This window comes from Cottoperca gobio, chromosome 16 (genome assembly GCF_900634415.1).
Source record: "Cottoperca gobio chromosome 16, fCotGob3.1, whole genome shotgun sequence".
Lineage (NCBI taxonomy): Eukaryota > Metazoa > Chordata > Actinopteri > Perciformes > Bovichtidae > Cottoperca > Cottoperca gobio.
In genome coordinates this window covers 17,247,835-17,260,334 of record NC_041370.1, presented here as the reverse complement: position 1 = coordinate 17,260,334, position 12,500 = coordinate 17,247,835, and the positions used below count along the sequence as shown (strand labels likewise).

The 12,500-nt window shown below is 38.6% G+C and overlaps 2 protein-coding genes across 2 annotated transcripts in view; both read left to right on the top strand.

Annotated features, from left to right (window-relative positions):
* LOC115021174 (CUB and sushi domain-containing protein 3-like) overlaps nucleotides 1-3,568 on the top strand; it is a 205,022-nt gene extending 201,454 nt beyond the window's left edge. Inside the window, 2 exon segments of the mRNA XM_029451384.1 lie at nucleotides 326-467; nucleotides 1,104-3,568. Coding sequence (XP_029307244.1) covers nucleotides 326-467; nucleotides 1,104-1,260 — 299 coding nt within the window. The 3' untranslated portion in view covers nucleotides 1,261-3,568.
* An 8,788-nt stretch (nucleotides 3,569-12,356) lies between these two features.
* LOC115021699 (protein lifeguard 1) overlaps nucleotides 12,357-12,500 on the top strand; it is a 12,450-nt gene continuing 12,306 nt past the window's right edge. The window contains 1 exon segment of the mRNA XM_075074149.1: nucleotides 12,357-12,391. Within this exon segment, the coding sequence (XP_074930250.1) occupies nucleotides 12,357-12,391 (35 nt within the window).

The following is a 12,500-nucleotide window of genomic DNA, read 5'->3' as shown; positions in this document are numbered from 1 at the left end:
AACCTTCCTGTTGTCATCATCTCTTCAACAAGATTATCACAGTCGCAGTGATCATTATCAGTAAGATCATTATGCTTGCCGTCTTTATCAACTGGCTGGTGCGTCTCCGACTTGTCATCACTGAGATCATCTTCCTCTTCATTATCATCATCATCACCATTATCGTCACCAGCAAGATGATACGTATCTTTCTATTATTCCATTTAGTTTCTCCAGTGTTTGTGTCATTTTGTTCATCTGAATATTTTAGATGTTCTTCATTCACATATTCTATAATATGACTATTTTTCCTATTCTTTTTCTAAATGTACTGTTTTTCTTCCAGGTTTGAGCATGAGAGAGAACGTTACACTCACTGACCCTGAAACCACCGGCTCCACCAACAGCAGTTCTGTTGCTGTCGCTATCCTTGTGCCTTTCTTTGCCCTCATCTTTGCAGGCCTCGGCTTTTATCTCTACAAACAGCGGTATGTTATGTATCCTGGTGTCTTCCATACTAGCTAACACAAATCTAGTAGCTTCTGTATCTGTCTTGTTCCCACATGAGGAAGAAAGTAGTACATTTCCATCGCTGTTTCCCTAGTGTTGACTTTTAAAGATATTTACCACACATCTGATGTCAAAAACGTTTTAGAAACCTAGATTGAAGTGGACATGTGTACAGTTTGCAGCCAAAGAAAGTGCACATCAAGATGAGGAGACTGCAGTAAGGTTCCTCACTGGATACAGTAGCTTACGTGTGAGAGGCTTCAAAGCATGATGCAATATTAGTCAACGTGTTGCCATCCTTCCACAGCAGCATACGTCAGACATGATATGTAATGTATTTCCATATGCGCTGTATGAGTGTATGTACTGTGTGTAATCAGGTGGATTTTGTCTTGATTTAAACATGAGAACAGTTTATACTGTTCGCAGAAGCAGTGAACGAGCGTAGGGCTTCTCTGTCTGATCTTTTCCCACAATAATTAGCATTCAGCCTCATTTACCTACTGCAGCTGTCCACACCACGATAATAGAGACATGCTTATTGGATTGGAAGGAGGGGATCTAATTATGATACTGTCTCTCAACTAATAAGCAACCTCCTTTTCCCCCCCCAGGACAACGGATAAAGCGCAGTACACAGGATGCTCTGTGCACGAGAACAACAATGGACAGGCAACTTTTGAGAATCCCATGTACACAAACACAAAAGCAGCTGAGGGGAAAGTTGTCCGCTTTGACCCCAATCTCAACACCATCTGCACCATGGTTTGATGTCTACCAAGTATGAGAGGAAGACAGGAGGAGAGAGACACTTAAAGGGAGATTACAACTTGTTTGCTTAACATTAATATATCAACATATTTATATTTTCCTGTTTCTGATGACATACAACAAAGACACAGAATTGCTTCAGAATTATAAAGCACACTTTCAGCAACACTTGGCTGTTGCAATCGATCGTATGAAAAAGCTCAAAGAAAGACTAAAGACGAGAGAGGAAGGAGAGGTCCCACACCTTTCCGGATCTTCCAGTAGTTCGGTGAAGGGAAGTGTTCTTTACACTCTGTGAGTGAGAGTAAAAAAAAGCCTCTGGCAAATTAATAAAATAGAGTATTTTATGCTCTGTAGTATAGACATAGAGGGGTTACTTCACAATGCCAAATGAAAACAGCCCAAATCTAAACCCTTTTGTTTTGTCTCAGTTTCACATTCACCCTAACAAGAGTTATTTTTTGAGTTGAGGAGCCTCAACTGTGAGTTGAGCAATGTTATCTTCAGAATCTATTTTCAAAGCAGATGAGTGTGTGAGAGGAGAAGAGGACGTAGAGAAGAAACTGCATCTCTTTGAATAGCGTGAGCTGAGTCTGTTCAAAGTTATATGGTCGATTATACCTCTTAATTGGACGGTACTGTACCTCCTACTGATGAAACATGGCCAGGGTTTTAATTACTGAAGTGCAGTATAATTTCTTCGAGTGCCATTGCGAATGCTAGGGCTTTTATTGTTACAGTGCAGGTTCTCTGACGACAATAGTACACTTTCTTCAAAAGAGATATAGTCAATATAAGGGTTTATTATCAAGATGTGTGCAATGAAATAGTTTTTGCAGAGATGTTGTTGGATTATTATTAGTACTTTACCTTTCAGTATATTGGTCTTAAAACTATTTACCAGTTCTTAAGTTATTGAAACTTCTGAAAGAATATTTATTTTTGGTATTTTCTCTTATGATTTTCCAGTCTTTTTGTGTCCCAAATATGAACCAAATTTGGTGTGAATTAACCCCAGCCTTGAGCCTGTACATGTCATGAATCTCAAAGTAGGAGCTCCTTGCCTAGTTCTTTCAGGTTTTAAAGAATGACAAAGTTGAGAATACCTACAGTGCACAGTTCCTACAGCTGGCCAGGTTTCCCAGAAGTTTATTTAAGCCTTGATGTCGGTAAATCAAAGTGCAAAGATGTGTCAGTGGGCAGTCCAAGGTCGGATGAAGCCTGTTGTTTTGTTTTATGTCCTAAAAGGTTTGACATGGGGGCTGCCTTACTTTAGAGTGGCCTGCAACTTCCACAGCATCTCTGATCTTTGAGCAGTGTTTGTGTTTCTATAATTCTTTTGGGAAACTGTGCCTTAGTGAGTAAATCCTTGATCTGTACTCCTACTCTGAGACACTTGATGAATACACGGCCTTGGCCTATTTTGTTGACACACACTGATACAAATGGTGACGTCAATGTCTTACTGAACCATCAGCTTCTGCCAACAAATGTACAGTATAAATAAAACAATTTGCACACTTTACCAGGAGCCACCATCAGTATTGTACTATCATCCAAGTCCATCCATGTTTTAAAAATAAAAAAAATAATTTGACACTCATCACATTCCTACATCATTGCAGTGCCTTGAATACTGTATGGGCATATGTTTATAAGGAAGACATAACATTTAATTGCATTAGTAAAGCTGTACATCAGTGTAATTCATCTGACGTTTGCAATGATTTAGCTGAGTGATGTCAGCTCTGATGGTTTATCTAAGAAGAGGTGTGTTTGAAAAGCAGCTCATAGTTTCATATCTGTGCATGTTGGTAAGTGATCCAGTATAGCAATTGCTGCTATAGTACTTTGTACCACTATGTTGATTCCTGTCATTGCTGTTACATTTTGTACATTTATACAGTTTTGATACTTGATGGCATTCTTTGGCAAGATATCTTGTGTTATCGATATGTAATATATTTTGCGAGTTCATATTTCTTATGGATGAGAAAAAAGAAATGCACCTGGTAAAAACAGTACACGGCAAGTCAGTCCCACATCCCACTCTGGAGTAGAGTAGAATGCTTTTAAATGTACCACACAATTGTTATCCCATTCAGAAACCTGTGTATATGAATATGTACATATTACAAGTTTTATAAAGAGATATATTTTTTATGCAAATAAAGCATTTGTAAGTTATTGAATATGTCGTGTAAAATTTCACATGTAAATGTCATGTAAGATCAAAAAATGTTTTGTATTTTTTCTTTATCAGCAATGTATAAATCCTTAATTTATATATAAAATATAAAATAATGAAGTGCATTGTTACTTTTCTCTTTTATCCTCTATGTTGGTTCATCTCCAGTGTGAGACTCACAGTCTGCTACAGTAGAGCGCTTGTATCATTTAGTCTGCTGCTTCTCTCACAGGTTTAATGGGTTTCTCCTCTTGCTGACCACGGCTTGGTTTAGCCAAAAGTAAGCACTGATATTATCTCTGTCCAAGGGACACTGTAGATCTTTAAAAGACTGCCTGCAGAAATGCATTGTGGTCAATAATCCCTGTTAACATTAACACCTGAAGTGAGCAGAAATTCAGTCTCAACCTTAAAAACACATTTTAACAAAAGTGAAACGGTAGTATAAATGCACTTCCTATCGGCAGCATTAGCTGCTCTGAGTCCCCCTCGTCTCTGCTGTGATGCAGGTGTCATTTAACCTGCTTAGATCTGTCACTCAGTGGTTACAAATAGCTCACATTTACTCCAGAAAAGGCACAAAAGGAACAGACATTTGAATGAACTTTGCATGTAAACTGAATTACAACATTGTTTTTGTACAAATCTTCAAAATATGTTGTGTAAAATTCAAAATATGCAATTTTGTACCCTGATAGATGTAAAGCTAGTGCTGCAAGATGCATGATATGAACTTAGAAACATTTGAGAGGAACATGAATCTGTTTTTGTCACAATGAACAGAATTCACCATGCCATGGTTTCTATCTGCATGTCGCTGTATATCTTCAGAAAGCATCAGTACGTCTGATGAAGTTATCTCATTTAAAGTTGTGTTCAATGTTCAATCAAAGTACAGTGTCAGAAACTATAAATGGGGGGAAATGATTGGCCTCTGAGCATCACTTTGAAGACAGACTGGATTGAAATAGGTGGATAATTGCCACATACTTGACAACACAGAACATGATGTAACTGACCAAGATGAAGCTAATGGCAGCAATCAAAGCAGAGACGATGTGACCGAGATGACACAGCGCTCAATAAAGAAAGTATGGAGAGGCCACATAAAAATCTAACAACATGCGCTTAATTGGCAGGAATACGGTTGATCTCAGACTCGGGTTAAGCAAATACTTCTAATCTAAGCCTGGGCTTTGTGTATGGATTAGAAATATTTGCCCGAAGGATTTTCCATTGACGTTACTCCAAAGCTTCATCAAGCAGTTTTCACAGCAAGGGTGATGATGTCATGTAAACTGGTGCAGGCTGAGATGTCAAATATGCTCAGAGTGTTTGTTCAGCATGGGTGTATGATCAGTGTAATACACTAATAGTAACTGACTGACTTGATCCCGTGTTTGCTCTTAAAACGCCATAAAGCTTCATCAGATCTCAGTTTTCCGGAAAAGTCCTTGAGGAACCTCTCTGGTGGTAAGCGGTGGGCTTCTGCTGGAGATTGTACCATGTCATCCTACAAATGCTTAACTGAGATCTAGTGACTGAGCAGGTTAGTGCAGATTTCACTGTCCTCTTCATGGAGGCATCTGTGGTCTGTTGGCGTAGGCATGTGCCTGATGGAGAAAATCAATTTGCAGAGGTGCATGCACGGGTACAATGCAGGGATGTTCCTGGCTGCCTCTGATGTTCAGATACCCCGGGGGCTTTCCTCCACTTTCATCAAGGAACTGAATGTGTGCCGTCAAATCACACCACCCAACATCGATAGACAGCATTATTGACACATTGCCTCATAGATGGAAGCAATCGCAGGTTTTGTAAACCATATAATTCGACTGGGACTCTCATTGATCTGAACGAGCATTGTGTCGTGTCAACGCATAATGAGTTGTGTGTGCTTTCATGGATTTTCTTGGCTCTAATATGCTGGATTGTCAGTTGACTAACTGGCTTCTCTCTGGCTGCATATTTCAGTCTTTTCAAAAATGAGCTGTTTTTAACTATTCTGCTCTTATTGGCCAGATGTCCTCAGGGTGGTGGACGGTTCTTGACATAGACGGTAAACTGCTGAGAAAGGAACACCCCCAAGGAAATATCAGTTACATACATATTTAAATGCAGGTGAAGCTATCTCAAAATCATGTCCTTATTTTCTCAGGGTTTTTAAAAAGAGTCCATTTTTATTTTGTTCAGCATTTTTGACAAAGTAAATCAAAGCTTATCCTTTTTTATTTGCTCGATTTTTAAGAGCACAAATTCCCAATGATTCATGCACTAAGTAGCAGCATTTTTATTGCTCATAACAATGAAATTCATGTCTTGGAAAATAGACTGCAATTGAATATTCTGTGGAACAGTTTCTAAGAGCAGGACCTCGAAGAGTTATGTTATTATTTAATATACTCTTTTTAATCTTAAAGTGGATGAATAATGTAAATTCCTCCATAACCATTTATATACTTTTTTAATCCACAATTAAATCACATGGGCATTAAGAAATAGTCTACAGGACTTCAGGGAAGGATGTTAAACTGAGGTCAATGAGCACCATCAATCCTATCAGAGTGTGTGTGTGTGTGTGTGTGTGTGTGTGTGTGTGTGTGTGTGTGTGTGTGTGTGTGTGTGCGTGCGTGCGTGTGTGTGTGTGTCTCTAGGGTGGAGGAGCAGGATCACTATTCCTGAGCACAAGGAGGATTTTGCAAAGACCTACAAAATATTTGATAATCAGGCATTTCTCATCATGAGCAGAATCCATAATACACGATGTTTCTACTACTGGGATATTATAAGTTACATTGTGTGTATCTTTAGATGCATAGTGTTGGTATATTTCTTCCTAACCTTACTTTACCAAAAAGCAAAGGTTTTCCAAAATAACGTAAAAATAATTATTGACATTTTGGGAGATATGCTTATTCTCTTTCTTTCTTTCTTGCCCATAGAGAAATAATTACCATTCTATTTCTATGGGTATCCCAGTCTCTCATATTTGTTTCTTGTTGTCACTGTAAAGTTGCCAAGCAACCAGCAGAGACACTAAGAAGTAAATAAATAACAACAAAACTTTTTATACTTCTGTTTTTGTGTGGATTACACAAACAAGGTATAACATATTAATTAGTGAGCGGTGTTAGTGTGCAGATTTTGTTACAGTTGGATAGAGCCAGGTTAGCTGTTTCCGCTTTTTTAATCTTTATGCTATGCTAAGACGCCCAGTTGCTGGCTATAGTTTCATATTTGGAATACAGACATGAAACTCCAATTTTCTTATTCTAGTAAAATTATGTTTTGTCCATTTATGTCAATTTGTCCCTCAATCATAAAGCACACCGCCTTCACTTGACCTGTTTGTTTATTTACTCTTCTTATTGCGACTGTCAGGGTTTAAAATACTACATGAAGATGAACAAAAATGTGGAGGCAATCCTGTCTAAGTGGACTTGAATTGATTGCGTGCAAAAACAATTTCATCTCAACATCATCACTGACACTCAAACTAATACTGTACCTGATAATTACCTGGTTTTATAGTGCCGCAAACACGTATTGACCTTTTACATATTTTATACTTATAGCACATAGAGTACATATACACATTACACCTTATTATGAATAATTGACAACTCTAGAATAAATGCTTGATTAGATGATAACACATGTAATATTCACGTTGTAGAACCCAATTTAAAAACATGAGAAAGAAATACCTGAGAAGGAGACGACAAAAGCCAGCTATGAGCCAGGTCCATATAACCTTGATATACTGTACACACACACACACACACACACACACACACACACACACTGTACACACACACAGTGTGATCACTTAAGCTCTTTTCCATACAGGACAACTTTGATCTAATTGCTCTCAGGGTGTCCAATTTAATAGCCCCCCTGTCTTCCGCGCTTGATTGTGGACATTCTCTAAACTAGCTTCTAATGCCTAAACTGAAACAAGCAGATTGAGTTTGATGTGAAAGAGGTGGATGTTCACCACTGATATTTTTCTTGTTCTTTGAAAAAATAATATTCTTTTGACCAGCGAGTCGCGTCTGTCACAAAAGACAGTCTTCACTGGGGAAAATCACTTCTCCCATAAGGCAAATCCTTAAGATATTAAATTGAGGCTGGTAATGTACTCCTGCTGTATGGAGGATGAGCCTCACGAAGGACATGAGTGCGGTTTTAAAAACACACGGCGCTTTATTGTAATTTCATCAGCTCTCAAAGCCTCAATCACTGCAGTCATAAAAAACTCCTACGTTCCCCCTGAGGAGAATCTAGAGAAAAGAAACCCAACAACAGAACAGAGCAGCCTGCTTTTGATCACTCTGGCTTGTGAGTGAGTAATCAGGCTTCATAATTGAAATAGCACATACAGTATATAATATATTATTCAGGGGACCAAAACTACCAAACAGCAATTCTGCATTCCCTTTGTTATCTTAGACTTATTGTTATAGAGTAACAAAACATATCTCTCTGGCTTTATGTGGAAAAGTAGTATTGAAAGGCAGTTTGAATGGTACACCAAGAAGCACTTTGAAAATATACATTTTTATTTAGCATATAATAAACATCAAACTTGGGGTTAAATGCTACATTTGAACAGTGTGTAAAGTACTACAGTTTGTGAGGAGACATCCTCTGCTGTGTTTTCTCTCCTATGGATGAACACAACAAATGGTTTCCTGTCTTTGAAAATCAGATAATATGCCCTTTAGATTCAACCTGCGTAAAGTACCCGGCACACAAGGACACACTTTGAAAAAAGATGGCCACTATTTATACTGCAACATTTTGAGTAACAAAGGCGGGAGGAATCTGCCGTTATGAGTCATGAATTAATATGTGACATTTCATCTTGTCAATGAATGCTTGTGCATGATGTACAACTTCTCCGTTAAGCATCGTGCTATAAATCAGAGGAGGTTGACATTTTGGATTTGTTATCATGCATGCTCAGCAGGAAGTGGAACTCATTCCAGCATAAAACTGAAGAGGAGGGCAAAGTGTGCCATATATGATGCTATCGTAGCATATGATTGAGCACATTTTGTCCTGCGAGGAATAACCACAGTGGTGCTTGCAGCGTCCCCTGAAAGAGGACAGCTTGAGTTGTCCATTACACAGCGTACACAGAGAACTTGTGGCTGTGCATGGCAGGGATTTGTGTCAAGTCTAAGCATAGGTTTATTTATCTAAGTATTTAGTTTGTCAGTTTTTTCCTTCTTTCGCTCCATTCTGTATTTTGGTGATTAACTGGAAACTTCACTACGCCTCAGTGGGAGGAGAAGCACTAGATGTGGTGTAGCTATTAAGGGGTGACCTGCAATTTTGGTATCAAGGATCACTGGATGTGTGTGTTCTGGATGCCTTCCTGCTCAGGCTAGCTCAAAAGCACAAAGGCACAGCTCCTTTCTGGGATTCAAGAACACATCTGCTTACAAATCTTTTTTGTTGATAATTTGTCAGAGCTGATCTTAAAGTAGATAAATCCAAATCACTCGTGTGATAATACAGACTTTGAGCATTTCATCATTCTAGCTGTTTACTGCACATAATGGCTCCGTGTTATCGTGCTTGTGTGCAACATAATGCATGAAGTGTGGAGGCGGCTGCATTCTCGTCAGATGTCAGAGAGTTTTTGATGGATGACCCAAACTCTCCCTGCAGTCTGCTGCAACTTCTGTTTAGCTTTTTGTTCAATTATGTTCAAGCAGCGGAGACCACCGGAGCAACAATGTAAGAACATGTGTTATCTCCTCCCAATCTAATTTCAAGGAGAGTGCCATCTATTGACTTCAAATCCTACACAAGGACGTTGGATTCTTATGGACTTTTATATTGTGTTACATACTTAGTGACGTCACAAATGTATCAGAGCTCACTGGTTTATAAAGAAAAGAATGATTTGGCTACGACTAACATTTCTAAGCATGTGGCATCTGGCCACATATTTTCCAAGAGGGAGGGGTCACTCCTTGGCTTTGTGCCATTGTACGGTTTTGCACCATTTACTATCGTTTCACACTATTGAAGCCATATAATGAAGGTCACTTGAAAATTGTTTTAAAGTCAATGTTCTTATCAGAATCCACAGTTTCTTTCTGCTGCGGAATTCTAATACAGTACAGCAACTACTTCTAAATACCTTCTTCTGGATGAAAACACAACAGAACCGCGATCTTCTATTGAGATATCCCCAATTGTGTAGTGTGTGTGCAAAATAACTGCTAAACAGATACTGAGATAGAGAAAAAGTTGCATTATGAAAAGTATATGATATATCACAATATATGAAATATGAAGAGCAGGAATTGACAATACAGACCTGCTTTTGTTCTCTCGCAGTTTGCACACCGCTGTTGGTACAAAGGCTAAAGTTGTTCTGTAGCTGCATTGGCCTTCATTCTTTGCATCCATTGATTGTATCCATACATCCCTTCTGCTGTCTGGATGCTGCTCTCCAACCCCACCAAAGAAAAGCTCATCAGCCATGAGTGGTTGGTGAGAAATGTAGGGTAGTCTATTGTGTACATGCACAACACTTTAGTCCATTCAAGATATCTCTGCTGGCCAGGTTGCTATGGAGATAGCTGTGGGTATTTATTATTCAGAGAGGATTATTACCTCCGCCAAGAAGGTTATGTTTTCAGTTCGGTTTGTTTGTCAGCATAATTACGGAAAAATCACTTACTCAATTTTCATGAAACTTGGTGGAAGGGTGTAGCATGGACCGAGGAAGAACCCATGAGATTCTGGAGTGGATCGGCTTTAGCGGAGGTCTGCACTCTCCAAATGCTCTTCCAGTTCCTAATGATTTGGTCCATGACAATGATTAAAAGATAGATAGATTTCAAAGTGCATGGATGACAATAGTCCATTTTTCGTAATGTGTTTAGCAACTCATTGACCTTTTTGCTCTAACATCACCAGCTAACATTTCAACTCTGAACATTGATCATATGACTTATCTTTTATTTTCTTTAATGCTAAAAGAAATTGAAGCACACTCATTTTTACTCTGGGCTAATATACTGTATATATGTGTGTGTATATATATAAGTGAATTATTTTGTGTTTATTTGTCTCAGTCAGTTATGTGCAACTGGGTTAAAGCCCCTGTTGACTTGGTGTAATATGTTAAGTATTCTCTATAAGATTGCATTTTCACAACTAAATAAGCAACAGTCAAAAGTAAATTTCATTAAAAAAAAACCATCTGTTAACAGTTGGTGATGGCCTAGTGGTCTAGTGGTATGGCTACCAAATACAACACAAGATGTTGTGAGTTCAATACCAGGCTGCCACCATTGTACCACTGAGCAAGTTACTTAACCCCAAGTTGCTCCAGGAGGTCTGTCCCATAATGTGTGATGGTCTGCATGTACAGTGTAAGGCCAAATACGATGATGATTATACAATTGATTTAATCGTAAAATAATTTGAATATGTATAAAAGGTCAAGAGTATTTTATTTATATAACCCTTACATGAGACACTAATTGAGTATTTGAGATCATTAACCATGCAGGCTGTGCCATGAAGCCGAGAGAGGAGCAGGCTGACATTTGACCGCAGCGGCGGTTCCTCTTGTCAGAGCCGAACTCTACCAACAGTGAAATGCCACCGTCAGTTATTGTTCTGTGGTTGACATTGCTTATGTGGAATCCATTTTCTCTGTTTCAATGCATTCTGTCAGGGAAAGAAAAGAGCCAAACTCAAATCTTATCTGCCCAGTTTTTGACAGAGAACATCTGACTGCAAATGGCTACATGGCCTCCTCACAGATGAGACAACCATCTGTCCTTGGATTGCCTACAGTCTTTCACAAGGCCTTCATTTTCTTACCACTAGTTTACAATTACTTTACTCGGATTGCCTTGATCATCTGCCAGATTGGACTAGAGGCTGTCACAGTCATGTCATGTCAGTTTTATTTATATATCCCAATATCCCAAATGACAGTGATCTCAGGCATCAATACACTTTATTGTTGCAGTAAGTTGTCTGAATATAGTCAGAAGAACGTGTCTGCATTCCATAATATGAATAATTTGAGTAACGATGAACAGTGCAAGCATTGCCTTTGTCGTTAGGTTTCTTCTCATACATACATAATTAGTACTCTATTTGCCGTGCATGATGAGAGAGAAATTATGATGGATTTTTCTATTTGTTCACTTTTCGAAAACTTTTCTGTCTTTTCTGCAAAACCCGTGTCGGTTTCTTTGGTGAAACTATTATCATATGTCAGGCAAAAGGTTCATCCCGACTTTCTTTTTCAGTCGTTTGGCGACTCTCTTTCCACATAAAATCTCAGCATTATTAGGTATTTCTGCCGCAGGAATATGTAAAAAGGAGAAGACTTTTCCATGATGACGCTGGCTTTGGACCCTGAGGGATTTCATTGAGCTCCAGCCTATATGTGACCTGGCAGCATGCACACAGCCTGTCAGACACGGCCATGGCTTCAAAGAAACTTTCCCTCAATCCTTTCGTGGCATCATGACACACCACTTCACTCTCACTCCAACATCCCAAACTCAACATCCTAATATTACTTATATACTTATATAGAAAAGTGAGCAGTCTGAATTTGTTCAGATCCATCTGTGATGGATGGATCAGAAGTTTATAGACTCTAATTAACTGGCTTACCTTCCTTCAGGGAAGACTTTGTTCATGTTTGGACAGAGAAAATGAAATGAAATCAGATGCTTGTTACATTGAGTCAGCACAGTCAAAATTCTTACTAAAACACAATGTTTTAATTATGCTGAGGTTGCAGTCCCTAATTCTAACAACATTGTTTCATCATTGGACGCCAGATCTCAATGCATTTACAGAATTATCCAAGTGTTAAAATAATTAGAGAGTAATTAGAGACTAGATGTCTGTGATGCCCTAAAAGCTGTCACAGTGCTTTGACTCGTGGTTAGCAGTATGTGTTAGACTGAATTAACTTGAGACAACTTGAAGATTTAATTTGGTGACTGAGCTGTCGGTGTGTTCTTTTATAGGCTTGTGGATAAATAATGTGATA